At 34.9% G+C, this 18,743-nt stretch overlaps 1 protein-coding gene across 1 annotated transcript; it reads left to right on the forward strand.

Annotated features, from left to right (window-relative positions):
• Nucleotides 1–2,866: 2,866 nt before the first annotated feature.
• LOC131651743 (serine/threonine-protein kinase 1) lies at nucleotides 2,867–17,243 on the forward strand. The gene is made up of 18 exons (XM_058921433.1): nucleotides 2,867–3,686; nucleotides 3,802–3,890; nucleotides 4,001–4,108; nucleotides 4,631–4,738; nucleotides 4,956–5,046; nucleotides 6,495–6,547; nucleotides 7,723–7,785; nucleotides 9,244–9,288; nucleotides 9,667–9,702; nucleotides 11,027–11,082; nucleotides 12,081–12,162; nucleotides 13,341–13,469; nucleotides 13,649–13,799; nucleotides 15,399–15,519; nucleotides 15,901–16,123; nucleotides 16,323–16,523; nucleotides 16,613–16,701; nucleotides 16,876–17,243. The coding sequence occupies exons 1-18, from the start codon at nucleotides 2,936–2,938 to the stop codon at nucleotides 16,973–16,975; spliced, it is 2,496 nt and encodes an 831-aa protein (XP_058777416.1). The 5' UTR covers nucleotides 2,867–2,935; the 3' UTR covers nucleotides 16,976–17,243.
• Nucleotides 17,244–18,743: the final 1,500 nt, after the last annotated feature.

Here is an 18,743-nt window from a genome sequence, read left to right on the forward strand (position 1 = left end):
AATAAGGTGGGTGACTCACTTACAAATGAATGTGATGTATTTTGGACGTGTACAAAAGTATACTTCAAGATTTGGGAAGGATAATATTGGGGTTTAAAAGGATGGCTCTTCACCACTAAGACTGAGAAGAGCAACCCCCAAAGCTTAGGGGATTGCTTCTTCCACCCTAAGTGGTGGAAAGACACCTTAAGAAAAATAAAAAATGCCCTTACAAATCCATATTTGCATTCGGAACACACCTATTTTACACCAAATGCATGTGTAAATGAGCCACACTTCTCTTTTTTTCCTAAAAATAGTCTATAGATGCACTTCCGTATTCATCCTATACGCACCCCATGCATTTCAAATTAAGACACATTCATTTTGACATAAATGGATTCAGAGATGATCTTTCATATTCACCCTATACACACCTCATGCTTGTTAAATAAGACATACTCATCTTGTCATAAATTAATCCGGACATCTCCATAGCACGCTACGTTTATGCACTTTCATATTCACCATAGACAATGGATTTTGACTATTTTTTAGAAATACACCGATGTAATAGACCATGTATTATATATATACTATCATAATAATTTTTTTATAAATTGAACCATACACTTATCAAATAAGATGAAAATGCCATCTATAAATAAGTCAATCCTAAGTACATAGTATAAATACTATAGATAATGTCGTCAAATATTATACTATAAATATTATTCTGTTGTACTGTAGTGCCATCAGTGCCTCATTAGAAACGGTAATAGTATCACTAATACAAACACTATACTATTGTGTATGTTGGACCCCCTTGTTTCTACGCTGCCTCCTGTACAGTAGTGCCATTAGGGCCTAATTAAGAACAAAATCTATAATGTCCCTTCTAGGAGATTCTTTCACAAAGACTCCCCTGTCTATACCCGCTTACAAAAGATCCATAATACAACTACACATATGCAACACATCAACAACATGATTTGCCTTAGTTTGTTTCTCCTCTAGTATCTCATGTGGATCTTCCGAAGTATTCGATGTCATATAAGGATGTGACAATCTGAAATACCACTGGACGTATCTGTTTGCACAACGCTAGTCACAAGGAGCTACGGTACCTCGTGTTGCATCCGTTACTAGATTAAGGAAATTATCATATATGGCATCTACATCTCCGCACACTATATTAAGGGAACAGGTTCTAAGGGATCTTTTGGAATAAACTGCATATACCTGAAGTGGCGCATGACACACTCAAGAAGATGTGGATACCTCAGATATGGCCCACAAGCCAACCATCCAGAGTAGAAGACTATGCCATCCAAGGGACGCCTCTGACGGTGATCTTCATTCACCCGATTCCCTTTGGGCAGACTGAATGCACAAGCACGAGGAATATACTTAGTGTATGTATCATCAACATATGACTATTCAGGTATCCTTAGTGTGATGGACATCTCACCATACGAAGGATGAAAAATGTCGTCTCAAAGTTCCACCTCTCAACAAATGCTGACACCATACCATGATTAATAGTAGGATAACCAGTCTTGCATAAATCTTGCATCCAAGGTAGCTGCATTACATCATGAAACCATTGCTTTTGAGGTTGATGCATCTTTGAAATCTTTCGACCAAGGTTGATGCATTTTAACGCATCACAGTCCTACAAAAAAAAACATCGTAAAAAACTTCAAATATTATAACATACACATTTCAAAGAATAAATACAAATGAATTTTACCTCTTTGTCCCACACATGTCTGGTAGCATGCTTGAGATATGGAGGCAACAATGATAAGTCGTCCGGGCCTCCTCCAAACCCCTCAAAAACGACATCAACATAGGGCGCCTTAACCTAGATCAGCGGGGCTTCCGGGGCATTAGGAGGTGACATTTGCCTTATTCAGGAAGACGAAGATATAGATGCATGAACCTCAGAAGTTGATGCCTCCGCATCAAATGAGCTAGAACCAATATGTGCTTGTGAGAGTCAGATTTTTTCCTACGAGCGAATGCATGCTACGACATTTTACTGAGCCTTATTCTTTCTTGGTTATCAGCCATAATGTCTACAATCAAACCACACATGCAATAAATAGTAGGAAAAATCAAACCCAAATGTAACACAAGGAAAATAAAGCCAAACATTGCAGACATGTCAAATACGAAAATGCATTTCCAGATTTTTGAAAAGTCAAATTATGGATGAATATGGAAATGCATTTTTCGTATTAACCTCCAACTAAAAAAAACGAAAAAAATGACAGAAATGCATGGAAATCCAACTTTCTAAAAATGCATTGTTCATCTTAACTACATATCAAACACATTGTTTAGTTAAATAACCTATCTAAACTACCTATTACATAACCTACCAGACACATTGCTCAATTTCTACAATTGTATAGACACATAAAAAATATATAGATAAATAAAAAACTTATCACATATGAGTTTGATGGCGAGCTCTTTGATAAATTGAATGTTGATGGTAGTAACTTGGAAGTGAGTTGAGAGAGTTTGAAAATTTAAGAGAGTTTGAGAGAGTAAAAGAAAAATGAGGAAGGAGAAAAGTCCGACTCTTTTTTGATGAAAAACGCGTATGGAGGTGCATCTCCGTAAGTTATACGGAGATGCATTTTCGTATTAATTTTTGACATAAAATTGAGAACTGACTGAATGATGAATCAATTGTATGTGAATGAGGTGCGTCCAAAAGTATATTTCTGCATTCTAGAAATAATTTTGATTTTTTAGTAGAGTGTAGGAGCAATTTTCAGGGTGGGAAGAGGGATCCCCAAAGTTCATATGTATGAGACAAACCCAAAACCGAAAATGGGCCAACTAAAGCCCATTGAACATAACATGCATTGTTCGTCAGTCAGTGGTGCAGCCAAAGTGTGAATGTGAGGGAGGGGTACATTCCTCCTGCACTGTCTGAAAAATGGATCGGAGCTCTTTTTCCCCGCGAACCAGGAATACCCGACCGAAGCCCGATATTTACTCTACTTTCGTAGTTCACGACGACGCCGATGACGACGGCGAAACTAACCGGCGCCGGAAACCCGCCAACGCGGAAGTACAGGAAGATCCATACTCAACAATGGTGTTCAAAGACAACGGCCACAATGACGAAGACGACGAAGATTCCTTTCTCCCTCCGCTTCTCAAGCGTCTCCCCAAGGACTTCGGTGGCGGAGCGTCGATGGACTACGATGATGACGACGAATCTGGTGATTTCGGTACTGTGATTGTGAAGAGCGATCGGAGCCGGCAGAGAGATCGGTCATCTACCGGCGTGGCCTTACCGGTGGCCCCGGCTTGGAAGATTGGGAGTTCTTCTCAGGCGAATCCTTTGAACAGAAGGGACGAAGACGACGATGAAGATGACGACGGTGGCGGGTTTTCAACTTTTGTTATGCGTTCGACGGTGAAGGCTGGCGAGACAGAGTCTGGAAGTGGAACAATGGTGCGGCGGACAGGCAGCAACGAAGGCGGAGGTTCCACGATGGAGAGGGCGATTGCGAGTATGCAAGGTGTGGGAGAGTTTGGGAAGCAGAGGAAAGGAAGCGGATCTTCACATAACGAAGAGGGAAAACAACACTCCATCGCCACCAAGGTATCCACGAGTTCCATCCCTGATTGTGTTATCAGAGAGGACCCTACAACCAAGTATGAGTTACTCAATGAGCTTGGTAGGTGCTAAAAAAGCAAATCGAGCTTGTTCCTTATGTATTCACTATTCACTAATCCTTGTTTTGCTTTATATGAATTTCAAATTGTTTCGTTTTTCGGTTGGATTTGTTGCAGGGAAGGGTTCCTATGGTGCTGTTTACAAAGCCAGGGATTATAGAACCTCTGAGATGGTTGCCATCAAAGTCATATCATTATCTGAAGGGGTGAGTTTCTGTTTCTGTTTGTATTTAGAAATTTGCATTCTGGTCATTTGGTTTATTGGATTGTGTTTGAACTGTTTTGAATTGACTATTATTATTCTTGTGCTCATTAGGAGGAGGGATATGAGGAAATTCGTGGTGAGATTGAGATGTTACAACAGTGTAATCATCCTAATGTTGTCCGATATCTCGGAAGCTATCAAGGAGAAGAGTATCTTTGGGTAAGAACTAAGAAGGCTTTTCTTGAACTGAACTCATTGTTTTTATGTCTTTGCATTTCTGAAACTCTTTCTAGATTTAATGGTTTTCTTGTTTTTGATTTGTGAATAACCACGCATTTGCTTTTATTTGGGATTCCCTATGGTTATGGTGATTTGCTAATGATTTGTTTTGAGGGGTGTATTCTTACTTGGATTTTGTTTCTCCCTTATTATAGACCATCCACAAAATTTACTTGAATTAAGAAAATGAGTTTTAGCAAGTATTTATGTTTTCCAATGGTAAATTAAATACGTTTTTTTTTTGCAAAGAAATCATAGTACATATAAAATTTTGAATACTTATATTAAGGGGCTAAGAAAAAGTGGAAATGAGTCTTATAATTAGGGATAGAGAGAGTATTTGTTGTTTCTTTTCCTAGGACCTATTTTCTTCAGTCATCTTAACGTATGCGTCCTCAAGTGTTGTGGTTGATTTGGCTAGTTAAAATATTGTTTCTAAATATCTGATTAAGATTTTGGCAGATAGTGATGGAATACTGTGGTGGTGGTAGTGTTGCTGATCTGATGAATGTGACTGATGAAGCACTGGATGAGAGTCAAATCGCATATATCTGCAGAGAAGCACTGAAGGTATAGTTGACTGAATGGATTAGCACCAGGTGTTTTTACTCATGCTATCCTATTTGTTGATTTATCCGTTAACCTCTACCAAGGTTTTCAGTTGAATTGTTCTTCTTTGCTTGAAATAAAATACTTTTAACAGAATTATTTGGACTTAGATTTTTTCTGAAAGTATAAATAAAATTTTTGTTTATTTTTTTCTAATATCTTACTGGATTGTGCATAGGGACTTGACTATTTACACTCAATTTTTAAAGTTCATAGAGACATTAAAGGTGGGAATATCTTATTAACTGAACAAGGAGATGTCAAGCTAGGTGAGTATGGTAGTTGTATGTGTAACATTTGCTGACTATGCACAGTAATTATACTTTTTAATGATTATCATTTTCTCCAGTAATATTGAAATCATGACTAGTATACATCAAACATGTTTGACTATTTTTTTTCCTCCTCTTAAATAAATAGCTGAACCCACTATTTTGTGTTTAACTTTTTCTTGGCTTTTTGTTTAGCAAGTGTCTGCAATGTCCTAGCTTATATGATTGAGATAGACGTTTAGAGCCCTAGTCTTCATGTTAAAATTTTTATACCCTTTAGAGGCCATTCTGCTAAGAAAGAGTGATTGCCTGTAAATAATTCCTATTCTAAGAACTACACTATTACTTCAACTACCCCTTATAATATTTCATCATATGGTTGCTACTCTTCAATTCATCACGGGGTCTACAATTGTTATTGTGTCTTCTTCTAATAGATGTATGATATGCAAACATCCATATTATGGGATCAAAATCCCTTGTAGAGCAATTTTTGATTCCCTCCATATTGGGTGATTTGGAGGTGACAAATATTAAAACACAAATTATTATGTTGACAAAATCACCCTCAGTTTTTTTTAAATTAAAATCCTTAATTGCCCTCGGTGGAAGGAATATTAAAAGTTTAGATTTTCTGTCTGATTACTCTTCAGTTTTCTTTTTACGTTGGAGCTTTTTCTTTTGTTACTACAAGCTTGCTGCAAAACCAGAGATAATTTTCCACTACCCCACATTCTCTTTTATAACAGAAAGTCCCTTAAAACCTGGGAGTATTCTAACAGACTCTTATTCTCATGGTTTCTAGATGCTGTGCTTATGTGGATTGGGCCCAATGACTGGGTCATCATCACACATATGGGAACTCAGCATTCTATCATATGCCATGCGCACATCCATCTTAGGTGTTTAGAAGAAGAATGTGACATTTTAGATTTTATTTAGTTTACCAGTGGCAGTGATGCTCTGTTCCACTCCTATTTTTTTCCCCAACGATCACTGAAATTATGATTGATGGCATTCGAATTTTGATACTTTAACATCTTTTCCTAGATAAAGTTAGACATCTAAAGTGTAATCCCGACGCCTTTTAAAAACTGTAAAATTTAAACAAATTATATTCTATTATTTGATAATCAATGGTAGTATAGTTTGTTTTGGAATTGCTCAACATATTTATTTTTATTCTTATTTTCAAGTCTATTTATTTTTATATAATTAATAACATTGGTATTCATAATATCTGTTGCATGCATTTTATTTAAGTTGCCAGAAGCATTTTATGAGCTGGACTTCATAATGTAGATCAACTTATCATGGATAAAATTGCCTGTGGCATACTTAGAAAAAGTAGCAAAATAACGTAATCAAAATTTACATCAATGGCACTAATAGTCTTAAGACGTTTAACAACGGACTGATTTAGATTCCTGGTTGATATTGAGCAGGGGATTTTGGCGTTGCTGCACAACTTACGAGAACTATGTCAAAGCGCAATACGGTAGTTGTTGTCTTTAATACTCCGTCCCATATTATAAGCAAATTTTACTTTTTAGATTCATTGAATAATTAATGTATCTGGTCTATATGTGGACCAGATACACTAATTATTCAATGAACCTAAAAAGTAAAATTTGCTTATAATATGGGACAGAGTAGTATCATTTTAATGTTATTGCATTATATAAATATGTCAAGTGAGGAGTAGGAACATGATTTTAAAATTTTTAGATGACAAAGATATGGTGCATTAGTGCCAATATAAGATTGTTAATTTTATATTAAATAGTAAAGTCAGGAACTACCTTTTCTTAGTTACATCACGGTATTCCAATTTTGAAACAAATACTAAATTGGAAATAAAGGAAAAAAGAGCTATTAAATGCTCATCTTATCCGGCGACTGCATTTCCTTATGCTTTTTGTTTGAATAAACTGTTTCTAGTTTTAAACCAAATGAAGCATGCATCTGATGACTTCCTTCTAGATGACAAACATCTTTCCCTGCATATTTATTTATATATTTATGTGTTTGTTTATTGCGATATTTGTTTTTTCCATCCATAAACCAAGATTGAGATGACTGTCCTTTGTGCACTGCATCAGAATCATGCTAGTGGCGTTGGCTTTTGGTGCAACTATTTCTAACTTGTACTACAGGCCATGTTAGACTATGTTTGGTATATTTGAAAATCACGGTATGACTGCACGGTATGTTAAAGCTAGCAATTGTACCTTCAGAGAAATTACGGTGGAGAGAGTATGAACATGCGGTACCGGTGACTTGCATTGTTGCCAAACACACTAAATTCCCCATTCTAGTTTCTGTGAACAACTTATTGTGACATAGCAGTTGTACTTGTTCTCAGTCCCATTATATTTATATCTTGAATGTTCCTTGCTGCTATCTTCACAGTACTTTCCCGTAAAAAGGTCAAAAAGTATTTTCCCATAATAAGTTGACCTCTATTGACTTATGAGACATATTTCAAACCTTGAACTTGCCCCTAGGAGTTTCCCTTCATTCATGAATGTGATGTGAACTTGTTATAAAAATATGTTGTATCCAAATGCATTTGACTCGCATTGAGGTGTTTCTGCACATTTTATATGGATATGTTATTAATTCTTTTTATCATGGCAGGACATTTGATGTTTCTGTTTAATGTGCTTGTAGTTCATTGGAACTCCTCATTGGATGGCTCCGGAAGTCATTCAGGAAAGTCGCTATGATGGAAAGGTATTTCGCTTTCCAGAATCTGTTAACGTTGTTTTCTTAGCTGTGCTTGTGCACCTTCTTTGTTGCCACTGTACTGCATCTTCTCCTTGCTTAATTTCCATTTGCCGTAGCTTTTTCTCATATATTAGTTGCTTTTTAGGTTTGGATATAGGAGTAAATGTTGTTGTACCATACTGCCTGACAACATATGTAGATTTATTTAAAAATTCGAGGATTTTTAATTTGACACTTGTAAGTTTCTGATCATAACAGCCTAGTAATTACTGATAAACTGTTCTGCCACTAATTATTTCCTAATCATTAATTGCCATCAGGCAGTTACTCTTAATGTTTCATACATAGTCACATAATTCGCAGGTACCCCTGTGAACCGCGAATTAATTCATACGTACCGGCTCGCGGTTCTTTTACGAACCGGTACGCCAAAATTTTCCTTGAATTCGGAAAACTTAAGCGTACCAATGAACCAATTGATAGAGCTGAAATGTTTGAACTAATTGCTAGTTATGGATACACAAAGAGCTTCCTGTAAGCTAAAATGTGAATATTTAAACTCTTTAATTGCAAGCTATTTAAACCATTAAGTAACCCATTTTTTAATAATAACGTACCGATTATTATTTTTGAACGTACCACAAACCCAAATAGCATACCAACTCTGTATACCCCCTGCATACCTAATTCATTGAGAGTTACAAAATGGTACCCGAATTCGTACCGCATACTGGAGCGAATTGCGAACCGTGTGACTATGGTTTCATATGCTGCCTAGTGTACACCTTCCCAACTGGTGGCATCATGATTAGCTGACATTCCTTTCCATGGCACCAGAAACTGTATGACTATTTCCCAGCTGCTTAGAATTCTGTCTGGTTACCCCATATCATCCAGTTGAAGCTCCAAGGATTCTGCTGCCTAGGATCCAATGGTGTTCTTAAAAAAAACACATAGAAAATTGGATGGACCCTTGATGCAGGTGGAAGCATCCATTTCTTTGAAACCGGCCCTGTATTTTTCTAGATTTTTAAAATGACCATAATAGCAGGGAGCCAATTTCTGGTTGATGCTCATAGCAACAGATTGTTGTTTTTGTGGTCTCAACTTTAAGGAAAACCAATCACCTTCGTCTTCTGTGCTATAATTATGCGGTATTCCATTTGATTAAGAGATTCATATTTTTCATTCCGTTTTGTACCACAGCTTCTGTATTAGTTTCTTTTTCTATAAACCAAACAACTGTATAGGCTTTTTTCCATAAACCACGTGAAAAGGAGCAGTACTGTAGGAGACATGATAAGTAGTGAAAAGACCAGTTGTTTATGATGTTAGTTCTAAGCTGGGTCATTTGTATTTCATGAAACGTGAAAGGAATAAATGGTTCTATAGTACTCACCACAGAAAGATTATTGTTCATACCTGTATAAGATATAGTTTTATTTATTTAACTATGATTTTCAGGTGGATGTCTGGGCTCTTGGCGTGTCTGCAATTGAAATGGCAGAGGTATATCCATTGGTTATATTTCAAATTTATAACTTCCAACTGAACAGTTAGTTTATCCAATGGGGTCTATACATTACTACAGTCTTTTCTTTCCGCCATATATTTGCTCCTAACTTCGATGAGATATTTGCAATTAATTTATACTTTCTGTTCTGTTACCCTTCCATTCCTTTTGCCCTTCTTCCATGAAGAAACATTGATTGTATTTTTAACTCTTTTTGAGAAGAAACACACTACATTCTATCTCTATATGGCTGGGTTGTCATCCATAAACTGTTACTTATTGCATCGTTCCATTAAATGGAAATGTCATGTTAGATCTCGTTTATATTCCGATGCTGCTCTTAAGAAGTATTCATTCCGTTATGTAATTTTCAGGGTGTTCCTCCAAGATCATCAGTGCATCCAATGAGGGTTAGTAACTTAGAACTTTGATTTTTACTGGTGTTTTGATAAGTGATTGCACAAGCTCTTTTCCTCCCCCTTTTTCATGAGTAATTTTTTAACCGGTAATTTATATTGATGTTCATATAATGTTCAGACTACAGATGACTTATTATTTGCATCCACTATTACATGTTAGTCACTTTTTTTTTAGGTTTTTCACCACCGGTTTAATCCGGCTCGGGGGTCAGTTCTGGCATCAAGTGGGTCCAGCCCCCTCCCGATCGCAATTGCGGGGATCGAACTGTGATTCTCCCTATCAAGTCCAGCGCCAATCACCACTGGACCAACTAACGATTGGTTACATGTTAGTCACTTTGTTGCGATGAACTTTGATCTTAATATAGGTGAACTAGGATGGAGAAACAGAAGAGTAACTGAGAGAAATAGACATGACATTTGACATGCAAGGAGATGAATGGAATAGATATTAGATCTCCTGTGTTATAAAATAAGACTAAGAATGATAGAAACCTGGTACCCTGATACAAAAAATAGGTAAAATTCGTCAATCATAAAGCTCTGCTCCCTCCCTATGTTCAAACAAAGACCTTCATTGTCTTTCAAAATACAGGATTACCTGTCCCTCTCAACCCCTCTGCTTATTTGTTGACAACAAAATTCCTTATTTCTCTAATTATTCCCTATCACCGACTACTAACTAATTAGCTCGAACTCCTTTATCTAACAAACCTACCGGCTATCGCAGGGTTTTTGGGTAGAATGTTAATTAGTTTTGAAAGAAGATATAAATTGTAGCTATTTCAGAATTCAGACTTATGGTATCTGCTATATCTGTTCTTGTTAGGTGTAAATATTTCATCTAAATCATGTCAAAGTGTTTTTTTTACTAATTTTCGTTGCTCTGAAATATGATGTATGAAGAGTTTCTTCAGTAATGAGTTTGTGAAAATAAATACAGAATATAGGTAGTTTCTTCTGTCAGCAGAAGCTACTCAAGTTCTTGCATTCTTTGTAAACTTATTTGTATTAGTGTATTTTTTTTTTCAGTATGCTTCCATATATTGCTATTATGATATATTTAATGAAATATTGATATTAGTCTTGTCTAAATGAAATGCAAGAATTATGGATGTCTGCAGGCTCAAGAGCACTTGTTATTTGATTGTTGTTAATTTTTTTTACTAGAGTAACATTTGTTTGAAGGGAAACTATGGGTTCTGAATTCTTCAAAATTTTTAGTTTTGTATTTGAATATTTTTGAGATTGTCAATGTCATGGGTTGTTTTCATTTTGAGGGAAGGGGAGTTATAAATTTGTTCTTCCTTTGTAGGTTTTATTCATGATATCCATCGAACCAGCTCCAATGCTCGAGGATAAAGAAAAATGGTTTGTTTCAATAGTCTGTACTCTGAGCTCTTTTTGCTGATAATTTGTGAATTAGTGAGCTTCAAACTGTTGGTTGATTATCCATGATGTTCTTTGGTTTACTAATTCAAGTGATATTTTCCATTTGCTGTATTTTATTATCTCTTGTGCTTATTTTATCTTTTTTAAAGCAGTACCAAGTTTCTGCTTTTTGCAGTACGCTCACTATACAATCTCTCAGATAATGTACCACACATTTTTGATAAATGGACCCCAGATTTTGATGCTACTAAATTTAAATCACGCGTATAATAACTGAAAGCTTTATTTGCCAAAATCTTTTCTCATATGTTTATTCTAAGATACATGTGAGTTAGAATAAAGTCTTAACAAAAGCAAGAACTTTATCAATTGATCTATGTAAATTACGGAGTCTAAACAAAAACATGTAAACACATGCTCTTTCCTCTTCTGTGAAATCACCACATTCATTTAAATGGTAAGGACATAACACGTTTTAAGAAATAATATTACAATGTTGGTGCTTTTTTTCTGTTAAAAGAACTCCTTGTATTCCAAATTCATTGTAATATTCTTCTCTATTTTGTTATTCCAATCAAGGTAGTTAAAATTGAGATTTTACTCTTAAATCACACTTCATATACTTATATAAATTTAAATTCATTCAGAGGATAATTACAGATTATTCGATTCAACGATTAACAAAGGCAATTCCCTCCGAATCACCAAAATAGGATTATAAGTGCAAGTATAATCGCAGAATTGTTGGATTTTACTACAAAAATTACAATGTTAATGCTTTCTTTGTCCAATAGAATAAGTGCATGAACCTGACCATTATTTGCTAGAAAGTATTCATTACTCACTTAGTGTGCTTCTCTCATAATCTCATTTTCTCAGTGCAATATCTTAATGGTGCTTGAGAGTTGAAACACTGTCTCAATTTAGTGATTACCACATTCTGTATGATAGTGTTTTAAATTTGATTTTTCTCTTAGGTCTTTATATTTCCATGATTTTGTTGCAAAGTGCCTGACCAAAGAACCTCGTCTCCGCCCTGCTGCATCTGAGATGTTGAAGGTATGCTCAGTTTTATTGTTTTGGCTAAACATCTTGTGATCGTTAGGAGTCTTAAATTTGTTCAGAGCTGATTGTATACTAAATAGTGTAGTAGTTGGAAGTGAAAAAAGTAAAGAAAAATTATTTCCACTAAAGATGGCAAATGACAAGATGGAAAATTGAGAGGGATTGGAGAAGCTTGTTATAACTAAGACTATTTTATTTTCAAAAGCATGCAGACTAACTTTTCAAGATAAAAAGTAAGGGCTCAGTTGAGAAGAAATATTTTGAATATTTTAAACTAAGGAAATGAGAATGCTTGAGTTATTACTTATTACTATTAGCACTCAGCAGATTAGATTTAGATATATACACTCATGAATAAATTACATGTTTTCAAGAAGAAATAAATTTAAGGCAACTTCCTTAGTACATATGCACCTCCTATGACTGAATTTAAACACTACACATGAATCTGAAAGTGGATGAACATAAGCATTAAATGCTACTGCAGTTCCTAACTATTTAATTCTATTTCCAACAGGCTCAAAGTTAAGTCTTGGTACAAACTTAATATTTATAGTAGTAAAGTCTTCCATATACCTACTGTGTTCTTATGCTAATTAGTTATAATCACCTAATATATATCTTTGATTTCTCAAAATTAAGCATTTGAATTCTGAGCTGATCTCTTGTACAGAGATCTCAAGCAACCCTTTTACATCTTTTCCAGCTCAAAGAAAATCTTATGCAGATGTTTTTGATTTCTTCGACATACCTCAATCTGTCTCAGTACTAAGTACCTAGCTTTCATAGCTGGCCTTCCCAGTATAAAACAAATTTACTTTTTGTAATGTGATTAAATAAAATTGTGAAACTTGATTCTTGTTATGACGTAAAAATATGATAAATAAAATGTGAATGCTTATATTGTGTTTTAATATTTAAAATTCTCTGCAGCATATATTAGTAAGTTAAACAAAGTAAAGGATAAAACATAACTAGTTATCTGAAATTACGACGACAGTCTTATGAGTAATGGCTGATAATGCATGAGCTTTTATTTTGGCCATTTTCTGTATTCTCGAAATGTATGCCTTTGTTAATTTTTGGTTTATGCTTATTGAGTTGGCAATTGCATATGTTTTCTTCAACTGTTGGGTATATCCATTGAGTCTAGTTCTTTTCTGGCTGCCTAGCACAAATTTTTTGAAAAATGGAAAATTGGATCTGCTGTAATGTATACAAAACTAGAAAAGGCAAGGCAAGTCAGGGCTTCAATGGCTTTACAGGCGCAATCTCTCGCTCCTGCTGCAGCAGGAGAGCAGGTATGGTTAAAACTTCCCCCTCCCATCCCTCTTCTCTCTTTCGGTTTTACACACACACACACACACACACACACACACACACATGCTCAGCTACTCAGACCGTTCATCTCATTTATCTATATTTGCTAAGTTGAAAAAGCAGAAAATAATTTCTGGGTATACACATGCTTAATTTGAAGGAGCCAATGATAGCTTCCATACTAAATGACGAATATGGAGATACTCTTCCATCCAGACCACAGAGCATAAGCGTTGAGGAAGGAGCTTATATTTCATCACCTGGAACTATGAGGAAGTTGGAAAAGGTGGATGAGGATGACAATACTGAAGGTTTGCTGTTCTTGCATCTTATCTGTAGTCTTACTTATGTTATTGTTAAGGTTGATTATTTTGTACTTTACATAAAGGATGTGTTCTATAGTCTATGATGGCTTTGAAAATAATTTGAAAATAAAGTGGGCATGCAGATTTCACTTCATAGATAACTGGGCTTACATAGGCTGTAGCCCTCAATCCAAGATGAACCAAAAATTTTACAATCTTTGTTGGGGGTACTTGTGGGAACACAAACCTTGCTATTATGGAAATGGAACTGGTTTGGTGGTGATTACTAGCAGTTGTCAAAAGCATGATTATCAAACTGAGATTCAAATTATGAATCGGAAAGACCTAATTTTTGAATCATCTATCAAATTTTATAATGAATCGTAAGATACATTACCAATAAAAATATGACATTTTAAAGTAAAAAAAACAACATAGAAAACTTTGAAGCTAATATATCATCTACTAATTTCAATAATTCAAGATTCAAGTCAAAAACCAGATGACAAAAAAGTGGCTGACTGTACAAAGTTGACAAAAATAAAAGACTGGCTACACTATGTTTTTAGGTAGTGATTCATTAGTTTGAATTAGGATTCATGATTCATCATAATCAATTGAGATTGAAGACGGGGTTCGTGTCTAATATAGGTGTGCCTGTCTGCATCAAGAATCTCCTGTATGGAAGAAAGTATTTGCATCCATACATACTCGTAGTTAGAGGATAGGGAATATAGTTTTTTGTGGATGTCATGCTTAACCATAATTTTTACTTGTTAGGTTTTTAATTAATAATCTGTGTTGTGTTAATTGAGAACCTGTTTGCTATGTCACTTGGGTTATAGGCCGGATGGTTTCATGAGTGTTTGCGGTACCTAGGTTTTACTAGGTTCAATTCTGAGCTTAATTTTCTTGATGATTATTTCTTCCATTCTGCCTAGTGTCGGGATTATGTACATATATATTAAAGCAATTGGGTTATGCTGTCTTTGTAGTTATTGCCACTTAATACTTTGTTTGGACTGGGAAGGTGATAGAGACCGGTTCATAATAGTGAGTGAATTAAAGAAAAAAAAACAGAAGTGATAGGACAATTCTCCGCAGAATGTCTAAAAAGAAGTTTATAATATTAATATAGAGTTGACACACTAGTACATAAGAGAAAGTTTAGAGAGACCATGGTAGAATAAATATAAAGAAATTCCTATCCAAGAAATTCGAGAGCTTCCCTCCCAAAATCATTCAAAAACTATCCCATAATCAGCTTCTCCTATCCTTTCCCTATTTATTCCTAAAATTAAATAATATAACTGCCATTAGAAGAAGTCTAACAGAATGAGAAAAGAGAGGAAAAACAATTTTATTTCTTTAAAACTCTTGATTGGTTGAAGAGAAAATGAAAAGAGTAGAAAAGGAAAACTCCGGAACCAAAAAAATTTAAAATCTTTCTCTGCATTTCAAAATTCTCTACTTCCCGACTTTCTTTACTTTAACCTAAAGAACTGGTTAGACTCTAATTTTATTTTCTAATTTCCTGGAGAAACAAAAGTGATTCTTTTTGAAGTTTAGTTTTGTGTGAAATGTAATTATTTGGAATATTGGCAGGTAACTTTGGCACTGTGATAGTCCATGGGAATGAATTATCTAAGACCAGACAGGATGCAGATTCTGCTAGTTATAAATCTGCTTTCGCCAGCAACACAGGAGGCACATTTTCTGACCTTCGGTACTTGTTTAACTCACAATGATTTTCCTCTTGTTAGATATTTACATGTCAAAGTCATTTGTCAATTTTGAATTTACCTCACCTCATAACCATTCACAAGTTTCGGTAGAGCCCCTTCTATTTAATGAATATAAAAAGAGAAATGAGCACATAATTTTATTATGACATTGTCATGTAGAAATGTAATATCCATTTACCTCTTGTGCCTATATCTTTCAAAAATTATTTCCGTCATTGGCTTACCCATAATTTAACCACTCTTAGCTTTGCAAACTTGTAAAACATACATCATTATATGCTTACTAGAACTTTCCCTCTTTTTTCCTTCTAATTTCTCCCACGTCCTAATGCAGTTTCCTTTCTTTTGTGGATACATTTTAGGGTTGAGAGTCTAAAAGTTGGCGACATAAACACTGCCTCTTTTAGAGGATCTGGTCCTACTACAGATACCATACAATCGTCCTTACCATCTGTTGGTAATTCAAATGAGCAGAACCTCAAAATAAAAGGCACTCATCGAGCACAAGCTGGAGTTGGTAGTGATATTAGGAATAATACACTTCAGAATGAAACAGTCAGCCGCAAATTTGCTTTACAAGATAAGGTATTTATGTAATTTGATTTGTATATTTTCTGTCAAGCATAATATTCACCTATGTAATCACTCCGTCTGAGCAAAGAATGTGTTTCTTTAGTATATAAGGATGGACAAGGAAAGTTGTTTTCTTGAATTAATAACCTTGTCCATTGTGAGATTGCAGTGTAAGATTTATCATCTGTTCACATTTTATTTATTCTTTCAGCTTTGGTCCATTTACGCCGCCGGTAATACAGTGCCCATACCCTTCTTAAGGGCGACAGATATATCACCTATTGCTCTCCTTTCAGACAATGTGCTTGGCGGCATGCAACAGGATGCAGGTGGAACTAAAACAGTAGAAGCATTGCAAGAACTTTTTAGTGGCGATGGACAGTCCAAAAAGGGTCGTAGAGGAATAAACGAGGTGGCTGTGTGTAATTGTGTGCTCAATACCATACACCTTTTTGTGCATTTCTTATGATTACTAATATTGCTTTGCTAACTGATATGCAGCATATGCCACTTCCTCCAAGCATTTGCCAAAGGTTGACGTCAAGTTCTACTCTAATGAATCTGGCACAAGCTTTAGCTTATCATAAGATGTACGTCCCATCAGCTTTTGCAGCAATTTTTTTTCCCTTCCAGCTCTATGAAAATCTAGTAGGTTAATTTGTGCAAATGCTTGTAGTGGACAACTGTATAGGTTTTTCACCTCCCTACCTGTGTCGAAAAAAGCACGTGGTTATTCTTCACATATTTGATTTACTTGTTATTAGGTGTTACGAAGACATGCCACTACAGGAATTACAAGCAATGCAGGAGCAGCGAACTATTCAAAATCTCTCCGACACACTTAGAACCATTCTTCGGTTATAGAATATATATTCCCAATTCTTACTGGCTACTTGGATAACAAAATCATTTTCCTTTGGCGTGCCATTATAATATGTTAGTGAAGAATTAGTTGTTTCTGTTTCATAGGTGTTTGATTGTGATGACTAGTAGTTAGTTAGTCTTGCACTTTTGCTGGTTTTTTACTATGTTCTGGTGTATACATCATGTAATATACAGGTTTAGTCGGGCATATTTATATGTAAATACTATGTATCTAGGCCTTTTATCAAATGTTGTAGTTTGTTGTGGATTGTTTGGGATTAGGGGTGGAAATAAGCCAGGCTGATAACAGGGGCCTACAGGCTAACCTATAAAGGCTCAGGCCAGGCCACATATTTTTTTTAAATAGAGAAGGCAAGGCCTGGGCTTTTTTATAAGCCTATATAGTTAAAAAGGCTAGGCCTCAGGCCCTAAGCCTTTTAAGCTTATCAGGTCGGCCTATTTAAATAAATATGAATAATTTTTTATTATCATTATGTTATGTTTTGTACTTTGAATTAAAATACATAAATAAAATGAAAATACGTGATGAACATTGTTTTCATAAGTTCTCTTAAACAAATAGTCTGACAAAATTAATGTTAATAGGTAAGTTAAAATAAGTCAATGCAAACAAATTTTTAGTCTTTTGCTTTTTTAGTTAGTTAGTCTATTTAAACATTATTTTAAATTCTTATTTACATGTCTAAAATAAATAGGCTTTTATCTAGGCTAACAGGGTAACCAGGCCTTCGAAAAGGCCAGGCTCAGGCCTAAAAATAAGCCTACGACAGGTCAGGCTTAGGCTTCCGTTTTTTTGACAGGCTAGGCTCAGGCTTGGCAAAGCCTAGCTCGGCCCAGCCTACTTCCACCCCTATTTGAGATTAATGCCAGAAATGTCTACCCATGTTTATTCCACAAGATGAAGGATGTGCTCTTGAGTTGCTAGTCTCATTTGATTGTAATGTATAGATTCATATTTCAGTTTTTAAAAAGCGAACACGTGTGAAGAAAAGTGTATTAGAAAATAAAGAAATAATGTAAGCAATTGAAATATGATGTATTCATCCTGTGAGTGTATGATTGTTTTATTTTGTATAACGTAAATATTATTTTAAATAAGGATACGTTCAAGGAAAAAACTAAAGTTTTCTAACAATCTCTCTAATAGTCTATAGGAATTGTTAATAATTCAAATTTCTGCAATTATACAAGTTAATAGATATTTACTTTTACGTTTAGTGTAACACTATTTTCCATAGATATGTTTAAACATAGACTCCTTTTGGTAAAGATAGCTGACAATTTAGTTGATAATTTATTAACTTATAGTTAATGATTGATAGTTGTTAGTTTATAGCTAATGAATGATGGTTTATAGATGATTGATAGGTGATAAGTTAATTAGTCTCTGTTTGGCCTAACCTATTTTTGAATTTATATTTCTATGTTTGGCATGACCTATTTTTGAGTTTATATTTTAAGAAAAATCTCAATGCACTCCTTGATATTTTTATCCACTTGACGAAATTTTAATTATGCCCATGCTTCCTTAGATACATATCCGGAAGCATCTTTTTATTTAATTTTTTTTTTCATAGGTACATCTACCGAAGTGTTAAAAGACATAGTGAACGTTGGGAAAAATTCAAAATATTTCAGTTCAGTAAATCTTTCGTAGATGTATCTACGAAACATGTTAAAAATAGTGTTTCGTAGATGTACCTACGGAACCTTCTGCTATATTTTAAAACATTGCTATTTCATTTCA

Source organism: Vicia villosa, linkage group LG2, assembly GCF_029867415.1.
Source record: "Vicia villosa cultivar HV-30 ecotype Madison, WI linkage group LG2, Vvil1.0, whole genome shotgun sequence".
Lineage (NCBI taxonomy): Eukaryota > Viridiplantae > Streptophyta > Magnoliopsida > Fabales > Fabaceae > Vicia > Vicia villosa.